Source organism: Caloenas nicobarica, chromosome 4, assembly GCF_036013445.1.
Source record: "Caloenas nicobarica isolate bCalNic1 chromosome 4, bCalNic1.hap1, whole genome shotgun sequence".
NCBI lineage: Eukaryota > Metazoa > Chordata > Aves > Columbiformes > Columbidae > Caloenas > Caloenas nicobarica.
This window is the reverse complement of record NC_088248.1, coordinates 70,756,891-70,779,395: the sequence shown is the minus strand read 5'-3', so window position 1 is coordinate 70,779,395 and position 22,505 is coordinate 70,756,891. Positions and strand designations below refer to the sequence as shown.

The 22,505-nt window shown below is 45.7% G+C and overlaps 1 protein-coding gene across 1 annotated transcript in view; it reads left to right on the top strand.

Moving 5' to 3' along the window:
* FGFR3 (fibroblast growth factor receptor 3) overlaps positions 1 to 21,144 on the top strand; it is a gene marked incomplete at its 5' end in the record, with an annotated part of 33,027 nt that extends 11,883 nt beyond the window's left edge. Inside the window, 13 exons of the mRNA XM_065634896.1 lie at positions 3,494 to 3,617; positions 4,040 to 4,230; positions 7,858 to 8,008; positions 12,050 to 12,237; positions 13,170 to 13,315; positions 13,407 to 13,528; positions 14,731 to 14,841; positions 15,022 to 15,212; positions 16,537 to 16,659; positions 18,275 to 18,345; positions 19,768 to 19,905; positions 20,381 to 20,486; positions 20,573 to 21,144. Coding sequence (XP_065490968.1) covers positions 3,494 to 3,617; positions 4,040 to 4,230; positions 7,858 to 8,008; positions 12,050 to 12,237; positions 13,170 to 13,315; positions 13,407 to 13,528; positions 14,731 to 14,841; positions 15,022 to 15,212; positions 16,537 to 16,659; positions 18,275 to 18,345; positions 19,768 to 19,905; positions 20,381 to 20,486; positions 20,573 to 20,737 — 1,827 coding nt within the window. The remainder of the gene's footprint in view (positions 1 to 3,493; positions 3,618 to 4,039; positions 4,231 to 7,857; positions 8,009 to 12,049; positions 12,238 to 13,169; positions 13,316 to 13,406; positions 13,529 to 14,730; positions 14,842 to 15,021; positions 15,213 to 16,536; positions 16,660 to 18,274; positions 18,346 to 19,767; positions 19,906 to 20,380; positions 20,487 to 20,572) is intronic.
* Between the last annotated feature and the right edge of the window lie 1,361 nt (positions 21,145 to 22,505).

The following is a 22,505-nucleotide window of genomic DNA, read 5'->3' as shown; positions in this document are numbered from 1 at the left end:
GAAAGAGCCTTTTGTGATTGCTTCAGTGAAGCCTTTGAAGCTCCTTCCTCAGCCCTGTCCCTGCTCCAGCCTGGAGGAGGCTAAGGACACGCTCAGGTTTAGGACTTCTAAAAAGTTAAGGAGAAAAAAGAAGCGAGGAAGCAACTGCTGTGGGTAAACAGCCTTTTGGCAGATAGTACTCACAAAGCACAGGCATCTTTTACTAATTGCAGGCTGTAAGGATCATCATGAAGTGTTTTCAGGCTTGCGTGTGCTGCTCGAGTGGCTTTTTACAAAACTATGTGACATCAGCTGCACTAAATTATGCTTGCAGAATAAAATCTGAAGCTGAAAGCAATTCCCCTACCCACTTCCCAGTGGTTTTAATCTATCCTTGAGTTTAAATTGACACGTTTCATCCTCTGCAACACGGTAGTGAGTCTTTGGCATCGCTGTGCTTTGTTTCTCTAGGGGCATCTTCCAGCAACAAGCTGATGCTTAAAGAGCTATTGAAGGCAATGTCAGGCCAATTACAGCAAGATTGGTTTAAGCTATCTGTCTAGGTGTAGTTCTTTTTCCCTTTCTTGATATAAAGACATCTTTCTCTCTCTGTAATTTTCCTTCCCTAATTTGCTTGCCTTTGCTCTTGAGCCGTAGTTAGATGTAAGTAGTGTAATGTAAATCTCATCCAGTATAAATATACTGATGGATATCAGCTGAGATTTTAGCCAGAAAAAAAGGGATTGAAAACATGCTCAGTATCTCATACATTTAAGATTTAAATTCCCTGTTACAACTTAGCTTTATAACAGGATTAAGCAGCTTGAAAAGAACGGGCAAGATCCAGTTCTGGCAGAGACTGGTTGGCTTACTTCATCTCTTAACCCAGAAATCCTTGAGCTGGGAATGTTCTCGTTTGTTCTCAGCGTGTGGAAGAGTTTAAACGTTGATTGCGAAAGGTCTGTGGTCAGCAGATGAAGGGTGACCACTCTTCAACTTCTCCCTCTTGCAAATGGTGTTAGATCCTGTGTGATTGTAAAGTCTGCAAGAAAGATGGGTGAGTGTTGAAAACATGAAGTGCAGGCTAACCTAGTTTTGTTACAGTTCATCCTTAACTGGTAAAGAAATTCATATGACTTATCATATGAAATTTCCCAAAGAGCATTAATGGTTAAATCCTTGTTGGAATCTCTAATATCGTAAGCCTGTGTGTGTTAAATGACCCTAGAAGGGAAGAGGAAGGGGGAAGGGAGGTAGAGGATTATCCCTTCCCAGGCCATTGCACTGACTTGCATACCAGTCTGGCAAACACCACTGAGGTTCCAAGTGTGTCTGCAAATGTTTGTTTCACAAGGAGCCAAGAATGACAACACCAAATAAACCAGAGGGATTTCCAGTATCTCACTGACTTGATTAATGCCTGCAATAAGTCACTTTATGTTTCTAGTGTTTTATCAAGTACGACGCCTGTCCTAACTTGGGAGCACCCCTTTTTATTATCCTTTAAATCCAGACACCAGTCTCAACCTAAAAAAAAAAAATCTTGCTGTTTGTAGAGGAGTTTCCAAACAAGTTCTGCCCCATGAGTCTGTGCCCCCCAGGTTCTGCTCTCTGTTCAGAATCCAAAGTCCCCATCACAAACCTGACAAAGAGAAGTTCTTTGAAGGTGTCATAAAAGTGTCTTTGAAAGTGCATCCCAAGTAAAACAGCTAATTTGGACCTGATTTTATACAGGTCAGACTAGGGAGTCATCCATGTGTCTGAAGCCCCATTTCCTTGGAGTGTCTCCTAGGGGTTCCAGAGGCAAATGCTTTGCAGTGCTGAAAAGTAGGTTAAATTAAGTCTTTAGACACAACTATGAGACAAACCAGTATGGAAATGAGCCACTGAGCAGCCACAAATTTGCATTGAAACTTCCTTGACTGTCTGGTACGTTCAGGGCTCTCTGTTCTCAAGAGCTCCTCTTACCTGGAATTGTTGCGCTCTTGCAGAGATACCTCAAGTGGGATGTTGCTTTACAAAAGGTGTAATTGTGGTTTGCATTGTGCTCCACCTGTTCTGTCCTGGGTGGGCAGAGAGTGCAGTCAGACCTGACCAGACATCTGCTGCAACCGAGATTTCTGTATTACCTGTAACCTGAAATGAAAGGAAATACTATAATATATTCAGTGGTCTCTGAAAAGTGGGGTGCTCAGCAGTGGTGTTCCTGGGGACACAGATCTACAAAGCAAGGGTCTTCGTTAAAATGGCTTTTGCTTGCTTATCTTGTGACTAAGCTGTCTAGTCCTATGACTTTAAATCTTCTCTTTGCAAAATTCTGGCTTTAATTGCGACTCGGCCCTTTAAAAGAAAGCATGTGGATGCAATTTATGTGTAGCAGAAGAGGTTAAATGACTTCATATTTGAGTTCACCTGCTGCAGCAAGACAGCTCCAGGAGCAATTCTACCCTTGTTTTTTCCATCAGCCCTTGACATTCTGTAGCACAGCGTTATTGTAATCTCCTGCTTCTGTGTCCTTGGAGTCACCTTCAAAATGTTTATTAAAGTTAAATGTTCTGCTCTGGGCGGCAGAAGGCATCAAATTAATATCCAGAGATTTAGAGAGCTTTCGTGCACTCTGCATCCTGAAGTCATCTTTGTGAGTGTTGGTTGCTTTCTGTATTAATTCAAGATTTGCTTTCCATATGCGTTATTTCCTTTATATTCATTAGAAACAAACGTTCTAGCTGGGAGCACAGGGCACCAGGTCAGGATGGAGACAAGGGTTGTTCTTTCCCTTCTGCTACTGAACAAGCAACAACTCTGGATATGAGCCACATCCAGAAGACCAACTAGTATAAAACTTGGGGCCAAAAGAGAAGGGCTGACCAGGCATCCTAGTGACCAGAGTTGAGGCTGGACATGTTTTCTCCTGTTTTTTACAAGGAATTTAGGGAACTAACTTAGTTCTGATCACCCATTTCTGTTCAGACAGATGCCATGCCCTGTTGCCTCCATAGCACACATCTTTAAAATATGGCATAGATAGGGGAAGAAGTATGATCTTTATTGTTTCTAGTCATCTAGTGGGTTATATGTAACAGTTGGTAAAGGTCTGCAGACAAGAGTGCAATATTTTGAGCTGACAGTCTCTGGACCAGAGTGCTCTAGCAGAGAGGAACGGTGGAACAGAGTTATCTTAGCTGATGCCTTCTGAAATTATTATTCTAATGGGAGATGCCACATTCAGCTGTCAGTTGGTTTCAGTACTGTTATTGTTGTGGAAGCATTTACAAGTCCCCGTTGCAATCTCAGCGTGTTACATTGTGTTGCATTGTTCATGCATTGGTCTTAATTCCCTTTCACATTAAGCCTTTAATGACCCTTGAAATGAGTCCTTGTGATGTTCAGGCATACTCTGCGGTCTGTTCATGTTGGCCAAGTGTCTAGACATTCACTGATAGTTCACTGGTTTGAATGGTCTGGTGATGATGGCACTTGACCACAAGCTTGATGGTTTGATTTCTTGTTCTAGTTGCGACACCAGCAGTGGAGCTTGGTGATGGAGAGTGTTGTGCCGTCAGACCGAGGAAATTACACCTGTGTTGTGGAGAACAAATATGGCAATATTAGGCACACGTACCAGCTTGATGTATTAGGTGAGATTTCACTGTTTTCCCTCAACAGCTGATCCGTGGTGATGTTGAACGGGCGTGTGATGGGATATGGGAAGTGGGAGGTTGGTTTCTTTCCCCAAGGGCTGGATCATGTGTCTTCTGAAACCAACGACAAGCTTCCTTTTGGCCAACAATTCAGCCTCACATCTGTGATCAATAAGTTACATAGCTGGACTACAGAGGGGCCAGAAGGAATGGCAGGGCTGAGATGTCTCTTCCATTCCCAAGTGGTTCTTCCCTGTTTTGCTTAAGAAGAACTGTGTAGAGTGGTGGCCAGGACACCTAGCGGGGGACAATCCCAGCCTGCACCCTTTCTGCTGAAAAGCCAGGAGAGGAAGGCTTCAGAGGAGAATCCCTGCTGGAAGAAGGACAGGTAAATTAGGATTTTCTTTTCTTTTTTTCAGAAAGGTCACCCCACCGACCAATCTTGCAAGCAGGGCTCCCTGCCAACCAGACCGTGGTGGTAGGGAGCAATGTGGAGTTTCACTGTAAGGTCTACAGCGATGCCCAGCCTCACATCCAGTGGCTGAAACACGTGGAAGTCAACGGCAGCAAATATGGACCCGATGGGACGCCCTATGTCACAGTGCTGAAGGTCGGTCCATGCTCCTTCTTCTCACCCTCAGGACAGTCCTTCCTCTGCTGCGGTCTCGGTGTCACAGAGACGGCAGCCACATTGTGGGGATGCTCCTCAGAGAAACCCACTGTCATACTCAGGGCAACAGAGACCAGCACTGGGTAGAGGTGCTCACCATCAATGGGAGCCATAAACTTTATTTACATGTTTATAAATAAGCCCTAGACTAGCAGTGAAATGCAAACCAGAAACTCCCAACAGAATATGTTCAATGCCACAGTTCCTAGAAGGGTAATCGTTGTTTAAATCAGATTTTCAGGAGCTCAAGGTCTCATTTTCTGTAATCATTTTGTGCCTATAAGAAAAAAAATCATTAGAATAAGCCAAGGACAGCTGTTTGGATTGTTCTTTCCTTTAAGCCCGTGCAGTGGGATACTCTGCTTTTTGGAGGGGGTACAGCAAAAATGTCCTGAAGTCGATGTTCCAGACTGTTCTGTTTGCCAGAGACAACACAACTACTGTAGTGGCACAGATAAGCAAAGTAGTTGTAAGAGCTGAGGCAGCTGTGAGAAATGCAGCATAATACAAGAGAAGCTGTCAGATTGCATTGGACCTAAAATTGTAAAAATAACTTTTTTTACAGCTTCACTAGAGGCATTTTTGGGGCTTATTAAAATAAAAGGCTCCCAACTAAAGCACATTCTTCCCTTTTCCAAGTAAACACACTGCAGCGTGCACATACTAAATAATGCTGAACTACCAGCACCTGAGAGCCAAGATAGTGTTGTTCCAGCCACTAACACTTGTGAGCATTGCTATTTTTTTTTTTATGAGCGAAAACTCACTTAGTAAGACACTGCTTGGTAAAATGTTTTCTGGAAAGGCAGCTTCTAGATTAGAGCCAGAACAAAGCCAGTGGGTCTGGTTTCCCCTCGACGTATGCAAATATAAAAAGTAGATAATAGAGAGTGAAAAGCACTTTGGACTTTTAAAATCCCTTTTTTTTCTCTTTTAATAATTGAAGGCATCCTATGTTGGTATTTATTGAAATATATAGGGCCAAATGCAAGTTTTCTGGCTCTGCATTATAGCTGAAAGCAGGTCTTGTCGCTGCAGTTTCAAGCCAAGGTTGTCCTGTGCAAGGACATTCCCCGTGCACATCCTGCTGCACATGCCCTTCTCTTTGTTAAAAAAAACTCCACTTATCAGGCAGCATCTACAAAACTGTAACTCAGCCAGATACATGATAATAAAAGCCAGAGACCCTGGAAATAATTACACAGATTGAAATAACAGATTGGTTGGAAGAAATGGCTGGAGACAGTTCTTCAGGATTGGCAACACGCACTTCTCGCGAGTTGATAAAACGTTTTATTTTCTTGCCGTCTCTCCAAATGTGTTTGAATTATGCATATTTGAATTTCCCCCTGGTTTCACAGCCCAGAACCAAGCTCTGAATAGCTGGCTGTGTCACATGCCATCTAGTATAGTCTCTGAGCTCCGTGTGTGGTCCCCGTGGGATAAAGTTCTACCTTTTGGAAGTCTGCAGAGCCGCTGCGAACAGTGCCTTGTGTCACAAGCACAAGCTCGCATTTTGCTGTGGCAAAGAGCATATAAATAGTCCGTATAAATAGTGTTTTAAAATTAAGTTGGAGCGGCACCGGGGTGGCTAGGTAATTAGAATTGCCAAATACCTTCTCTTCTGTGGACGGCAAAGGCTCCGCATTCCTCGAAGGGGAGCACAGGCAAGCGTTTGAAAGCACAAGTTTTGTTTGATTTTTACTTTTTTGCTGAATAGGACCAGCACACGTCTATTTACTACTTCTGGTTAATCAGGAATGCTTTGAATTGTATTAATGCCGGCATCAGTGCTGGGGCACGGAGCATTTCCATTTTGGGATGCATCTTTTGTGCGCCAGTACTGGGCCTTCACGGAGCTGTATCAGACCCAGCTTTGCAGGGATATATTTTTTTTTCTTTAATGCGTGTGTTCTTTTTTTTTTTTTTTTTTAAAATAAAGATCTGATAATATGCTCTCACTGGCAACTTGGGGCCAGTCCATTGGTTTTATGGACTTGTTCCCCTGGTGCCACGCGGTGCTGTTGCTTTGACCCAGCATCCCGGCCGCGCTGCTGGAGCAGGGAGCTGTTACCAGCTGCTTTGGGAAGGGCTGTGTCCTGCCCGATGCTCTGCTGCCTGCAGGGAGATAAGGCTTTTTTATCAGCCTGCCCTTCCCTCCTGCTTTCAGGAGATTTTTTGGAGTGTGGGAGCTGCTGTGGGGCAATTTATATATGGGGGGGTGTCCCAGTCTCCATCAGAGTGAGTGGGACTGAGAAGTGCCCGGCATGTGACATTTCCCCCTCACATCTAAATGGGGGGCAAAACCCGCCCCATTCCAGATGGATAAACTGAATGCCATACTTTCAACACATTTTTTAAACAGCCTGACAAAACCAAGCCATCACCTGCATCAGTTCCTGAAAGCCTGGGTTAATTTGCGATCAAAGGAAACTCCTTTTTCTTTGCAGAAGAGCACTAAATGCATTCCAGGGAGAGGGAGCTGGCAACACTGTGCCCAAGCTTTGTCAAGGACTAAATTATATGTTCTGCATTGAAACATGCCCGGTTTAATTATGAACGAGGCAGCAACAGCAGGCAGGCACATTTCCCCACTAGTCAGGAAAGACAAACTTGCCAGCACGTAAGCCTTAGAGATGAGATCAGGTCAAAACCGGTGGTGTTTGCCATGGGACATGGACATCGGGGCTCCTCTGTGATGCCATCTCTGGGTTCAGTTCCTAATAACAGCCCCGTTGATTTTAATGGGCTGCAGGTCACATTGGCAGGATCGGGCTTTGAAATTGAAGACACCAAGACTGAGCTGAAGAGCACAAGTCCAAAAAATGAGAAGACCACTTGCTTTATTTTAATTTCCAGAACTGAAGCTGAATTTTTTTTTCTAGGCTTTCCCTAGGCTACTTCTGAGGCCACCCAAAACAAGTTGTGCATTTTCAACCAAAATAAAAACAACTGTTTAGGGAACAAACTGATGTGCTGTTGTGGCAGCGTGGAAGAAGAGAAATAAAACCCTGCTTAACAGTCTGAAATTTGTTTGATTTATATGCACCACTTTATTTAGTAAAGAAGAGGCTCCTATAAGCAGTGGAAAAAATTACAGCTAATTTCTGAAAGGCAAAGTCAGCAGCTAGTTTCAGACCGCCACTGCTTATATTTTGTTTCCAAATTCTATTTTGGAATCTGATAATTGAAACAATATTTGCTGAGCTGGGTTGCAAACACAAATCTCTCCTTAAGCCCTTTTTCTGGTGCTCCTGTCTGCAGAGTTATTGAGGGCCATTGGCTGCTGTCAGATGGAGAAGTGGGAAGGCTGGTCTGTTTTAAAAAAAGAAATCGCATGTGTGCTGGTAGTGAAGGGAAAGGAGTTCACCTGCATGTGGTTTGGGGGCCAAATGCAACTTCTATTCTTCGCCCAGGTCCTGGGTTAGGTCCCCCACCACAGGGTGAGCCGGGGATGTTGCCACAGCCAAAAAGAAAATAGCCATGAACAGTCAATCCTAGCTAATGTAGGTGCAATGGAGGTATTGTTTGGTTTACTGAAGTTCAGGTTTCTGTCTATTCCTGCAGTCTTGGATCAGTAAAAACGCTGAAGCCGATGCTAACCTAAATCTGTTCAATGTGACAGAACAAGATGAAGGAGAATATCTGTGTAGAGCCAACAATTTCGTAGGCATAGCCGAAAAACCATTTTGGCTCCACATTCGCAAACCAAAACCAGGTAAACCACAGACTCTGTCCCAAGGCCCTGGCAACTGCAAGAATGAGCTATAACATTTTTAAGAAGCTAGTGATTAAAATCACTATTCATTTTGTATTATACCCTGTCAACTGACGCTGAATGGCTTTATCTTAGTTTCTTGCTAATTTTTTTTTTTACAAGATTGTAACGCCTATACAGCAATTGCCATGGAAAAATTCCCACAATAAAATGACTGTCAAATTTTACTATCAACTCTTCACACTTTTATTCCTTTCCCTTCCTTACAATTGAGTGCTGATAACAGAATTGCATGTTAATGACCTGTGACGTTCAAAGCTCTGGAAAACCAAGCTATTTCAAGATTTTCACCCATAAAACCAATACGATCAGTTCTGTCCCTTGGAGGAGTAAGGGAGAAATAAATATCCACATTGGCTCATGCAAGCAAACATGTCAAATAGAGAGCAGCAGCAATCTCATGGGCTCTGGTGTTTGACTCCAGCCCAGAGGATTTGATGCCGTGTTCCTTATGAGCACCTTCTTGTAATCAGAGTTTTACTACAGCATCAAGGGCTTTGTAGTGAATACACAGCTTTGAGATGCCCACTCTGAAAAAAATCTAAAATTCTGTATTTTTTGATGAACTAATGAACCAAAGTGTTTGTATGTTCCTTTGATCAGCACTTGAATCTTTCCCCACTACATCTTTCCTCCTTTCTCCTTTATTTCTGTCTTTCCTCTCCTCTTTTACCATCTTTCTTTCCCTACCTGTACTCACCCTACTAACCCAAAGTCAGTCATATTGTGGGGTCAATTTTTCATTTGGATGCTTTTGCTTGCATGCTTCTTTAGTGGGACAGAGTAAGAACCTGGTGAAGGGAACTTTTTTTTGCTTTTGACTACAAACTGCAGAGGGGAATGAATAAATAAATGTGGAAGATGGGCCATTGGAAAAAAAAATACAAAACCACCTTAATCTGCTTTTGAAATTTGCCTGTGGTGTCCTCACACTTGCTGGGAATGTGGCTTATTCTCTGTTTTCCCTCTTTCTATATGTGTGTGTTTTTTTCCCCATAGACAGCAGGTGTTAACACAACGGATAAGGAGCTAGAGATTCTGTACTTGCGAAATGTTACTTTTGAGGATGCTGGGGAATATACTTGTCTCGCAGGGAATTCTATTGGGTTCTCACATCACTCTGCTTGGCTGACGGTGCTACCAGGTATTTCCTTCTGTGCTGGCCTCTCCTTCCTTCTCGAGGGTGCCTTGATGTTTTGCTTTAGAAATGCCAAGTTCCCATAGACTCCCTTGTTTGGAAGAAGGTGTGTTATCCAGGGAGGGCTCTCCTCTGGGATTTGTTCTGCCGGTGGCTAATTGACACAGTAGAAAACCTCTGTTGCCTATTCACAGATTACACTTTTTGCATTGTATCTCCAGATTTAATTATTGCAATAATGCTAACCAATGCCCAGTATCTTTTCTTATCTAGATAACAGGGAGGTGTTTACAGCCTCTTTGTTAGGAGACTGTCTTTAAGTGCCAAAATTAGGAGCTTTGTCTTCTTACACTGCCAGTGGGAGAAGGAAACCTCCCCATCAGATGATCCAGGTCACCTAAATTGGACATGGACTGTGGATCATCTTATGAAGGAACCGTTCTGTCTAACCGCGTATCTTAACCTAAAAATAGATGCATAAGTGGTTGGTGTGAGTACACCCTTCCCTGCCTGTGGTATTATTTCCGCTTCACGGATGAACAGGCCAAGATAGCGATCTCAAACAGAAGGTCGAGGAGAGTCATCTGGAGAGAGAGCCCAGGAGCCCAGGATCCCAGGGGCATTGTGCGCCGCCTGCTCCAGCTGGGATCGATGAAAGCTGCAGTGGGCTTGAAACCCGAGGCCAGAGTGACCTCATTTTTGTGGCCCTTTCATGTGTAAAAGCTCTCGTTGACAATGAAGGCAGCACAGAATATGCAACAGAGGGGTCTGCTCTCCAAAAGAGGGTAATGAGGCTGTGCTGTCCCTTCACCTGCAGAGTCTGCCTCCCGCTACGGGGAAGGCATGAGCATGGTCCTGGGAAGCACCAGCAATGTTCATATTGAATCTCAAAGGTTCTGTGCCTTGCAGAGAGTTCATGAACAGACCTGGAGTATGTTCAGTAGACGGTTACTAAAAGGGCACCCAAAATCCTATCCAGCCTACTTTGGGTCACCCAGCCATAGACCACATTTAGGTCCATCTCACTACATGTCCAGCTCAGGATGTGTTTAGGAACTGGAAACTTTGGCATTTCTAATCTTGACTTTATCTGCGCGGGTGGTTTGGATGTAATCACTTTTACTGGGGCGCAAGAGGGTTTCCTCCATGCCCAGCCCTGCTGCCGGTGGGATCTGCTGGTCTTTTCTCTGTTTATTTGCCAGCTCTAAAATAGCTGAACTGATCCTGTTTCTGCTTCTGCCATCCGCTGGATGAGAAATCATTTCCTTTGGTTAGAAGACTAATGTCTCTGTTATTTCGACCATCTCCTGATACTGTCTCATCTGACTGTTACACATATGTTTTTACAATGTATGAACTCACACCTCTTATTTAAGCAAAGAACAAACGGGGAAAAAACACCAAAAAACTTGAAGTGGGACTTTATATTGAAGTCAGACGTTATGAAGGACAGCGTCTGTGCAGCAGCAGGCCTCCAAGGCCTACCCGTGGAGAGGATGCAGGATACAGCCCGTCTGGGGAACCCTCCTTGTAAACCCCTGTCCGCGCTCCGAGAGGAGAGATGGCGTGAACCAAGGCAACAGATCCGTGGCACCAACCGTAGTGCCTGATCCTGGGAGATCTGGTAACTTTTCTCCACAGGAGGAGATGGCTGCTTGGCAGGATCAGGCCCTGCACAGCTGGGACACAGGGTAGTCCAGCCCCCACTGTCACCAATGGCCCTTTCCCCATGTCCCCCTGGACACAGCTGCTGAAGACCTAATTCGGAGCCTGCTGCTGCCAGGGGAAAGCTCCTGCTTGCCGAACATGCTGCTTTGGGGCAGCAGTGATGTACGCGAGCTGTTAGTGAGCTAACCGTGCTGGCGTGACTTCATTGTAAAGTTTCCCACTCCTGGCTGTTCCTCTGATGCTGACACACCTTTAGGGGACAGAAATTCAGTCCCACCATGGCTTCTTCCTCTGGTCTACATGCCTGTCCTGAAATGAACAAGGGGAGAATCAGAGCTGAGCTTTGCTGGTTCCAAAAATGTCTTGCCAGCAGGTAGCCACTGTCAATGGGCTCATGCCATCACCTCTGGGCCAGACCTTCCAGCCTTTTCCCAGCAGAACTAAGTTTTCATGAAATGATTATGTAGACATGAGGAAGAAATTTTTACAATGAGGGTGGTAAGAAGCAGGAACAGGTTGGCCAGAGAGGTGGTGGATGCCCCATCCCTGGAGACATCCCAGGCCAGGCTGGACGGGGCTCTGAGCAACCTGAGCTGGTGCAGATGTCCCTGCTCATTGCAGGGGGGTTGGACTAGGTGAATTTTGAAGGTCCTTTCCAACCCAAACTATTTTGTGATTCTATGATTACCATCGTGAGGCTTTTTCCCTGTGTGATGTCTTACCCCTTGGTCCCTCAGGGCAGGCACTGGTCCAGTGGCGATCATTGCTGGAGAAGCTGAATGAGTGAAGTGCAGCAAACCCCAGTCCTGCAGCCTTTGCACATCCAAGGTGTCCAGCTACATGGTGTGGATGTGCAGGGATAGCAAGGTCTGGGTCAGAGGGACAGCACAGACGTGAAGGTGCCTTCAGTCTAGAGCAGCGATTTTCAACCTGTGAGCTGAAGACTCTTAGAAACCCCAGGGTTGCATCAAAGGGCAGTAAAATTAGCCCAAAAAAGGCAAACTGATCTAATGTTTTAGCTGCAGCCACAGGTGGAAAACCACTGGCCTAGGAGGGTCCCTTCACTCAAGTTGCTCAAAAAATTGGCGTAGATGAGCAAGTCCTCCCCAGATTCTTTGCACTGCATGTGTGTAGTTGCGTGCTGTGTCCTGACTGCATCTCTTGTCACCCCACAGCAGAGGAGCTCATGGAAATGGATGATTCAGGTTCAGTGTACGCTGGCATTCTCAGTTACGGCACTGGCTTTGTTCTCTTCATCCTGGTGGTGGTCATTGTGATTATCTGCAGGATGAAAATGCCAAACAAAAAAGCCATGAACACCCCTACTGTACAGAAAGTCTCCAAATTTCCACTCAAGAGACAGGTAACAGAAAGTAGATACAAGATTCCTATTCCCCCCTATCGTCACTCCTCCTTTTTTTTTTTATTGTCCCACTTGAAATTTTCTCTCTAGGTGAGGAGCTCTACCAGAAAAGCATTGCCCAAGAGGGACATAAGTTGGCTGCGGTGTAGTTTAACCCCCTTTTACTCATTTGTTTCTGTTCCAGTGGAGCAGTAGCTGGTGGCAGCTGACTCTGGTCCATGAGCAGCTCCCAAGCAGCCACGTTTCTCTCATCCTCATCCCAGAGGGGCTGGCACTGCAGCTGGGGATGCCACAGAAAGCACATTTTGCAAAGAAACAGTTTAGTCCACGTTCCCTGGTGAAGCGGGGCTTTGGGGAGCAGGAGGATGTGTAATTGTGCTCGGTCCTGCTTTCACAGAGGTCACTGGTGGCTTAAACTGATTCTTATGGAGGTGGGAGAAGGATCCTCGTTCTCCATGCACTCAGAGATGCTCTGCCATGTGTAATTGCAGAGGGGCAGGAGCAGAAGGCACCATGTAAAACCACATAGTGATGGATGCGGTTTTCATGGCTTTGGCTGCAAACTTGTGTTGGGCATTTACGGTGCCGGAACAGGCACCGTAACAGGCCGGAACAGTCATTCGATAGCCTGTAGGTGCTATGGAGATGCACACAGACCAAATGAACGGATTGTACCTCCTGCCTGCTGGAGGGCACTGGCAGACCTGGCCCTCCTTACCACCAGCTAAAAACCTGACCACAAGTGCCTAGATCAGAAAATTTCTGCAGGAATGGGGGCAGAGGTGGAGGATGGGGAGGATTTCCCATTTAGAAGTTACCTGAAAGGTGGCGGTGGGCAAAGATAGCTCAAACCCCCTCAGTGATCCATCTCAAGCACTGCCTTCCCTAGGAATACAGTTGGCAATAACACTTCATTTGCTCTACCCAAGCAGGTGTCATTGGAGTCCAACTCTTCCATGAATTCCAACACGCCCCTGGTCCGGATCACACGTCTCTCCTCCAGCGATGGGCCCATGTTGGCCAACGTCTCTGAGCTGGGGCTGCCTCCTGATCCCAAGTGGGAATTGACACGCTCTCGGTCAGTCCAACCCACGGGTCGGGGTCCCTGTGCCCGCTGCTGGTGTCACCACCTGGTACCCACTAATGTGCCTGCTTGTTCCTCCCTCCAGCCTGACCTTGGGGAAGCCACTGGGCGAGGGATGTTTTGGCCAAGTGGTGATGGCTGAAGCGATTGGAATTGATAAGGACAAGCCAAACAAGGCCATCACAGTTGCTGTCAAGATGTTAAAAGGTATGGGAAATCCACAGAGGGCAGAACAGCGTATTGTGCTGGGATTTCTTCTCTTTGCCTCTTTTAAGTCTTTTTTACAAACAGATACAATAGAAGAAAGCAAGAACAGCCTTTCTTCCCCTTCACCCTCATAGCCTGGGGGTGAGGGCTGTCTCCTTGGAGAGCACGTAAAAGTGAAAATCCCACCAGGAAGAGGGGTTGGAAATTAATCCAGTTCTCTGCCAAGGGGTAATAGCATCCCTGAGAAGAAGAGGAACCACCTTCCCTTCTAGCCAGTTCAGTGAATCAACCCATTCCTTACTTCTCCCATAACCAGCACTGCCTGTTTTAAAAGCTTATGCAACAAGCTCAGGTGGAGTTTGCAGAAACTCAGTTGACAAACTCCTTCTTGAAGAGCTTCTTCATTGAAGAAACTTGATCCCAAACTCCCGAGAGGTTAAAGGGAGGCCAAAATGGGCGATTCACAAGGCACCTTGGGATGAGTCTGTTTCCCATCCTTCCCCCGCACAGAAACCACAGACAGTGCACAGACAAAACCACCCTGAGGAGTTCAGCTGGAGCAAGCAGGGCAGATGCTCCGACAGTGAGCAGCCCAGATCTGAGGTTACATGGGGTCATATCTTTAAAAAAGTAATATTTCTTGTCAGAAAAGGATTCTTTTAATTTACATTTCCTTTAATCCATTCTGGAGTTGTTTTTGAAAGTGAGGATGTTTCCCTCTTTCCAAACCAAAGCATTAATTTTGGGAGGTTTTCCTCCATCTTTCTACTTTTGTAGAAAAATTACATTCCTTCCTGTAGCCCCTCTTCCAGATCTGATCTTCCACTATCCTTTACTCTTTGTCCCTCGAGATGAGGGAAACAATCAGAAAAGGAAAATAATCCCAGGTACCAAAACTGACCTCTTTTCTTTAATTGCTGCCAGGATGAAACAGAAGATTAAACTCTTTATTGACTTCCATATGAACATTTACCTCCATTTATTTGGGTTTTTATCTTTTTTTTTTTTTTTTTGTGGTAGTAGGTTTTGGTTTTATTTTGATTCTTCTTCCTGAAGTAGACTAAAACCTGATATTGCAATATTTTAAGTACTGTTTCCCCCTCAAAGCCCCGCATGGCTATGCAGCATTTGTATTAACTACTTCCCAAAACACTTATTTTCTTCCTGACATTTTTTTTGTTTTCCTTTCTTGCTCTCTCCAGATGATGCCACAGACAAGGACCTTTCTGACCTGGTCTCTGAGATGGAAATGATGAAAATGATTGGGAAGCATAAGAACATTATCAACCTCCTCGGTGCCTGCACACAGGACGGTATGTAGCAAAGCAGCCCAGTGCTTGCAGGGCTGTGGGAGGCTCCGATTTGACTGTCCCTTCTATGTAGTTAGTCACTAGCTGCCCAAAATGTCCCAGATGAGGTTTCAGTGGTCAGCCTAGCCCCTGGGCAGCATGTGCTGTTCCTCCACTGGATGCTGATGATGCTCTTGCTTGCAGGACCGCTCTATGTGCTGGTGGAATACGCGTCCAAGGGGAACTTGCGGGAATACCTCAGGGCACGTCGCCCACCTGGCATGGATTATTCCTTCGACACCTGCAAGCTACCTGAGGAGCAGCTGACATTTAAAGACCTGGTTTCCTGCGCCTACCAGGTGGCCCGTGGCATGGAGTACTTGGCATCTCAGAAGGTGAGTTGGGAAACCTCATTTGGTAGAAGCATCGGTCAGGCCCATCTGTTCAAAAGCATGCGATGTTGTGTATGTGTAGGACAACTCAAGCAAAGTGTTGCAGGCTTTAGAGACCTGATTTATCATGGGTTTTTTTGAAACGGCCTCAGCCCTATGCAGGAGTTCCCGTATGCCATCTGTGTGTGTGAACCATGCAGCTGTATAGCCCTCACTGTCACCTGCAGGCCTGTCAGCAGCTCCAAAACACATACAAAAGCACAAGCAACCCAGACCCTGGTGCTGTTCCTCACCAGTTCAACCTCCACCACTCACAGAGATAATTGGCTTTCAGAGGTGTGATCCTGAGGCTCAGGCAGCAGTGGTCAGGGTGGGTATCACACCATGTTGTGAGCTTCCACCGTGGGAGATGTTACTTTAGACAACAGCCAGGAGCTGCATGCACCCTTGTGCCCCCCATCTCCCTTCTGAGATCACTAAAGATGCAGAGCACCCATGAGGAACCTGAGGTCCTGGGTGTACGTAGCTCACGTGTTTCTGGCTGTCACCAGCACGTGTAGGCTCAGAGGGAGTAGAGCTGGCAGCGGATTTGGCTCGATGCGTGGCCGTGCCCAAGATGCTCCCAGGGGAGCAGTTTGCTGACACTGAGCTGGCTGGCATTTGCTTGCATCATACCCTGGGATTAGTCCTGATTTACCCTGACATCAGCAAGTGGAGAATTAGGCTTTGGGTTTGGGAAGCCGTGCACCAGGAGGCATGACCACGTTTTGCAGGCAGGGAGCACTATGGCAAGAGCAAGTTGAACTTCAGATGTCAGGTGTTTTGGTCCTCTGACTGTAGTTCAGGGTGGATGGTTCGTGGTGGCTTTAAACTCCCTTTCTGCACAGTCCAGGCTAATTTAGCTTCTTCCTCACCTAACAACTATGGTGTATTTTGGATGAATTGGGAATGTCTTCATTTCAGGATTATTTTCTTTCAAACATCAACCTGTGTTCCTCTTCCTGGAGGAAGCAGGGCAGAAAGACAGCTTCACGTCCCAGTAGGCACCCACAGAAGAGGAGGGTTGGCTTTCTCATCTGTGCATCCCCTTTGGAGAGAAAAGACGTGTGGCTGTGTCAGCACTGCCGATTAGGTGTTGCTAAGAGGTGGCTCCCACCGAGCATGCCTGATGGGGCAGTGACACAGAAAGGAAGGAATTAAAGCAGTGCCCACAGCTTTATGAGCTCGGGAGTCAATGAAACAACAGCTCATAAACCACACGGTGCCGTCAGTTCCGGGCGTGAGCAGCTAACGAGCCCTTATTGATTGACTTGCTCACCTTTCACAGTGCATTCATCGCGACTTGGCAGCCAGGAATGTGTTAGTCACTGAAGACAATGTGATGAAAATCGCCGATTTTGGCCTCGCAAGAGACGTTCACAACATCGACTATTACAAGAAAACCACCAATGTAAGTACAGAGCTGCCAGGCACGTGCAGTTCTCCTTCTGGCAGGGAACTTGGCCATCCCTGCAGTAAGTGGCCCTTGTCCCATGTCTCCCTCTCTAGAGAGGCTTAGGATGAAGAAATCTGCCAGTGGCCTCACCTAGTGGGGGACTGTAGATAGGCTGGTCCCAGGAGTCTACCCACCATCCATTTTATTCCTGATGGATACAGCTGCTGCTGGCAGCTGGTTGTGAGGGCTCAGCTCTGGCCAGGCGGCTTTAGACTAAGAGAAACCAAGGTTTTTACCAAAGGCGAATGGAGCCCTTTCCAGTCTGCTCCACTACTGTTCATAAAGGTCCCAAGGAGCCAACTTCTGTCCGACCAGAGCCCTTGACAGAGGAATGTTGCTTTTTGTATATCTGGAGCTACCTGGCTTTCATGTATTTCTCTCTTTTTTACAACTGGGCTCCTTGACGGCACTGCCAAGGGTGAGAAAATAGTCGCAGACAAGGGCTGAGTCCCGGAGTTGTTTATATTTTCTGTAGAGATTAATTTACAAAGAAGGGCTGGAGAGAAGACCTGCATCTTGGTTCAGAGCCCTGCAGCAGATGCTGAGCTCTGAGCAAAAGCCACAACTATGACAGCGTGGAGATGGCAGTGGAAGAGGTTGAGGACATTGCAGAACCTGAGGGCCTTGCAACTGCAAGGGGTTTGAATGTCCAGACAGACTTACAGAGCCCACTATGCCCATGCTGATCCTTTCCAATATCGTATCAGAATTTTTTCTTAAATACCAGGATTTCTTAATCATAAATGAATAAAAATTCTTGGAAATTTAATTCCAAATGAGATTAATTTCCTGATTGAGCTGTGTTGGACAGCTGAGAGCATAATCCTGTTTGTGCATCCTGCCTATGTCCCATCTCTAGTTGTCTCCCCCACAGAGACAGCAGGTCAGAAGAGGACAGAACCCTCCCATAGCCAAATTGTGCCTCAAACACAAACCAGTACTTTCTGACTCCATCCAGAGGCCAAGCAAAGTCCCAAAGAATTATGATTAATCTAGTCTTTCTCATATTTCTCTTATGTGGCAGCCTATGTTTATGACCCTGATGTAGGATGTTCCCCTGGAAACCTGGGATCAGGCTTCCTCCTTTATTCTCCAGCCGGATCAGGGTTTGATTCTTACAAGACCTGGCCCTTGCCTTCACTCCTGGAAGTTTCCCCTCAAGTTCAACCTCTAAGCAGGTTTTTTTGGACCTTGAGTAAAACTACTTCTTCCAACCAAAGAGATGGAAAGTGTTGTCCCATGCTCTGCTGCAGAGTGAGCTGCATTTTTGAGCAACGCATGCTGTTCCCATGCAAAGATTTAGATGCTCTGATACATTAAACCTGCCTTGGCAGTGAAATACTGTCCTCCACAGAGAGCCTTTACCGCAGAGATTGTCAGTGAAGATCCAGGGATCAAATCCCCTAATCTGTTTATACGTGGCCACTACTGTTTTGCCCAGTGACCGGGAAGGCAGATGTGATTGTTAATGAAAATGTTTCAAACTGGATTAGAAGAGAAGATTCAGATGGTGCCGCTGTGGCTGGGGGAATATGCTGATGGGATGTTCCCATTGTCTTCCTAATTACAGGGTCGGCTGCCTGTGAAATGGATGGCTCCAGAAGCCTTGTTTGACCGGGTCTACACTCACCAGAGCGATGTGTAAGCATACCCAAGCTTTTTCAAAAAAAATAAAATGACAGGGAGATCAACACCTATAGTATCATAAAGACAAACGTACTGCTAAGCACCAGCAGGGCTCGTTTGCTGCTGGGGCGCCTGGGGATGCAAAAGCAAATGAATCGATTCCAAGCGGCAGCTTTGCACACGTGGTTTTGTTTTACCGTTATCTAGTTGCTTTCATCTGAGGATCTCTAGTGAGCTGCTGAGAAGTTATTGGAATGCTGGCAGGTATTTCTCATCTGGTTTATAGATGAGAAGATTAATCCTGAAATAAAAAAAATTAATGCAAAAAAAATTTCCCCTCGCCTTCCTCCACTCTTTGCCCCAGACAGTTACGCTTCAGATGAGTGCGGGGGATGAGCTTGAAATATTCTGTCCACTATTAGTAGAGTCCATCAGAGAATATTCAACAAATATATTCTCAGATTAGTTTTGACGCTTCATTTATTTGCCTTTATTTTTTCTAATCCTTGTCGTGTCCATTTTGGTGCCTCTGCACGGTAAGCAAACAGCAGAGCCTGCCTGACTTGTAAATCTGTATCACATCTGAACTTTGCAAGGGCTTAAGTACCTCAGCGTACACACTGGCTTTTTATTTCAATATTTGGTTGATAATGGCATTTTTACAGTAATTCAGCAGCCAGCCTGCCTGCTCATCAAGGCTCACCGCTTGCAATTGGACAAATGAATCTTTCTATTTCTGTATTTTTCACATACTTTGGCTTTTATTGATCTTAAATCATAGTTTCCATGCTTAGGTAATGCTGCAACAGGCATGACAGATAAATCAAAGCTAGAGAACGGGAGAGCAAGCATGCATGAAAGCAAAACAGAGACAGATAATCCCTGTTTCTAAAAGGAAAATGAAGAAGGCAAAAGATACATTTGAAAAAGAGGATTTTTAACCAGAGCACAGCTGCGGGACTGGAGTGTGTAACATTAGTGCTCCGCTGATTTTTGTTGGGGTATTTTTCTCCCAGCTTGGCCAGTGAAATGGGTGTTGTAACAAGCAAGTTTTGGTATCAGCTTGCACAATTAGTGGCCTGTGGTTCCAAGCCTGCAATTCAGTGAAGCTGTGCATGAATAATTTGATTTGTTCCATTCAGTGGAGCTGGTGGAGGACCTAACAAAGAGCTGGGGGTAATAGATGGGCTGTCACCTATCTGATTAAATGCTCATTTCAATTTCAGACTTGGTGCCTGGGATTTCTTTGCTATTGAGTTGGATCAGCAGAGATCTCCAAGTAACTAGTAAAAATGGCCTAGGCAATTAGTCATGCTATTGATGACTTTGTTAGCTATGCATGGCTGCACAGAAATAAAGCTGAACGGGGGAAAGGAATATGGGGGGGAGCTGGAAAAAAACCTCATTGAATTTTAAAGATCTTTCTTTGGTTTCCAGCTGGTCTTTTGGAGTGCTACTATGGGAGATCTTCACTTTGGGAGGGTCTCCGTACCCGGGAATTCCTGTTGAGGAACTCTTCAAACTCCTGAAGGAAGGCCATCGGATGGACAAACCCGCAAACTGCACCCACGACCTGTGAGTGCATGGTGGGGGGTGACCTCCCCTCCCCACTCCCCCTTCCCTCTGCGGCCAAATGTGGCTCCAAGTCATGGTTCAGGCTGGTGGGACATCCCCAGTGTGCGATTGTGGGGCTGGCAGCAGGTAGTTTCACCCACCCTGATGTGTTTTGACTCAGCCCATGACTGCCAGGAGACATAAAGCACCTCTCTCTTTTGGTGGGTGGCAGTTGGGGGTGAAGCTCTGGTGTGTCACTTTGAGAATGGTTCCTCCTCCTGCTTCGAGAGCGTGGACATGCATGCGGTGACGAGTAACAAGGAGCATGGCTTCACGAAACCCTCCTCCTCCCCCAAGGCGGCCATGCACCGAGGCCACGGTGGCTGAAGTTGCGTTGGCCATAGCTGTTCTTTCAGGCAATTTGGGGGTGGGTGGGCAGGCGGGTGGGCACCACTTAACCCCACCACGGGTGATGGTCCACTCTTCCCTCCTGCAGGTACATGATCATGCGGGAGTGCTGGCATGCCGTCCCCTCGCAGCGACCCACCTTCAAGCAGCTGGTGGAAGACCTGGACAGGGTCCTCACCGTGACCTCTACCGACGTGAGTGTGATGGGGTGGGCGTGGGGAGGGCTCGCTTGGTCCCTGGTGGGTGACACTCAGCGTTGATGGGTCTGTCACCCTGGCAGGAATACCTGGACCTCTCGGTGCCCTTCGAGCAGTACTCGCCGGCCGGGCAGGACACCCACAGCACCTGCTCCTCGGGGGACGACTCGGTCTTTGCACATGACCTGCTGCCCGATGAGCCCTGCCTGCCCAAGCACCCACCCTGCAACGGCGTGATCCGGACGTGAGGACACCCCTGGGCAGACGGACGGGCAGATGGACAGGCGGACAGCATGCCCACGGAGGCGTGAGGGTGGGACGCCGAGGATGAAACCATAGTGAAGGATCTTCCAGTGGAACTGCTTGGTGGTGCCTGGAGATTTGTGTTGTTGAGCTGTTCAGGGTAAAAAGAAAAAAAACAAACATTTTTTTAGGATTTTTTGGGGGTTTTTTCCCATTTGCTGTATAAAAAGTCAAGAAGCACTGTTTGGCCTGAAGGAACTAATCTTTTGCCAAGATGATCTATCATATATGATTTTTGGGGGGGTTATTTTTCTTTTTTTTTTTTCTTTTTTTTTTTTCTTTTTTTTTTACTAAGCAGAATGTTGAACCTGGGGGGCTCTGGCCTCCCAGCCTCCATGCTTGCATTTTTTGAGTGCCAGAGTAGCCATTCTGTGCCTGCAATACGAAGAGAAAAAAAATCTTCCTTTTTTAAAAAAACAAACACAAACAAGTGTAAAGAATGTAGAAATTCTTTGCTTATGCAATCTGTACATGAACCTTTTTGGTGGAGCTGAAAAGCCACGTTGCCTGCAGGGATTCATATATTTATAAAAAATATCTATATTTTTGTTGTCGTCGTTTTTATAGCTTCATGATCATATTACCCAGCTACATAGAAGGAAAAGGAAGAAGAAGAAGAAAAAAAAAAGGAAAATGTAAATCATCATGGAGAAAGGAAAAATAATAATAATAATAAAAACAGACAGTCAAGTCATCTGAAATGGCAGCGCTTTCGCCGGGCTCGGCAGCTGCCCTGGGCTGCGAGCAATGGGGCCATGCGGATGCAGGAGCAGACCCTGGGGACCAGCAGAGCATCATCTGAGAGCAGCGGGGGACTGGGCTCCTGGATGCCCACACGGCGTCTCAAGCCTCATCCCCACCTTTGGGAACAACCATTTTGGGGAAGAAAATCTCTCTCTTTGGGGTTTGCATAGTTTTGCTTGCCAAGGGTGAGCAGGAGGGGAGCAGCTCCTCCATCCGCCCCCTTGACACCAGTGGTTTGTCTCCATCTACGTGCAGTGACTCGGAGAAAGAAGTTACGGGTACCTGTAGGCAAGAGCCTTTAACTTATATCAAAAAGGTTTATTCCAGAGAATCTGTGTATATATCTATAAATATATCCTGTATATATATAAATAAATATATTAAAAAAAAAGAATGTATAATACTAATGCAACATAAAGCAGTACTGAGAGTCTCAAAATACGAGCATTGCAATCTAGGATATACTGATCTGGGCAAAAGGAAAGATTTTGTTTGTTTTATATCTTCACAGTTTTGTTTTAAAAATTGTACTTTAACGTGTATATTTGTAAAGTTATTTATAGACATTAACATATCTGTTCATCAGTTTAAATAGCATAGAGTTACTGTAAACTTCGAATTTCACCAAGCTTAAGGGTGGGTTTTTTAACTTATTAAAAATGGAGAAAAATATATTAATCAAGTTTTTCTTTTGTGTTTATGGGAAATATTGAAAGAATGTATAGGTGTACAGTCCTTTAACAAATTACATTTAATGTTATAAATATATATATGTATTCATTAAAAAAGTATTAGTTTATCCTGGATTGCAGTGAGCAGAGGTAAGTTTATTTTTCCATACATCACCAGTGGTTAAAACCAAACAAATAGCAGCCAAGAGATGATTTTTACATATTTCAGAAAAACAGGGCCAAGAATTCTTCCATCAGTTTAACCACTGTGCATTAAGGGGGTGTGGATGTTTATTTT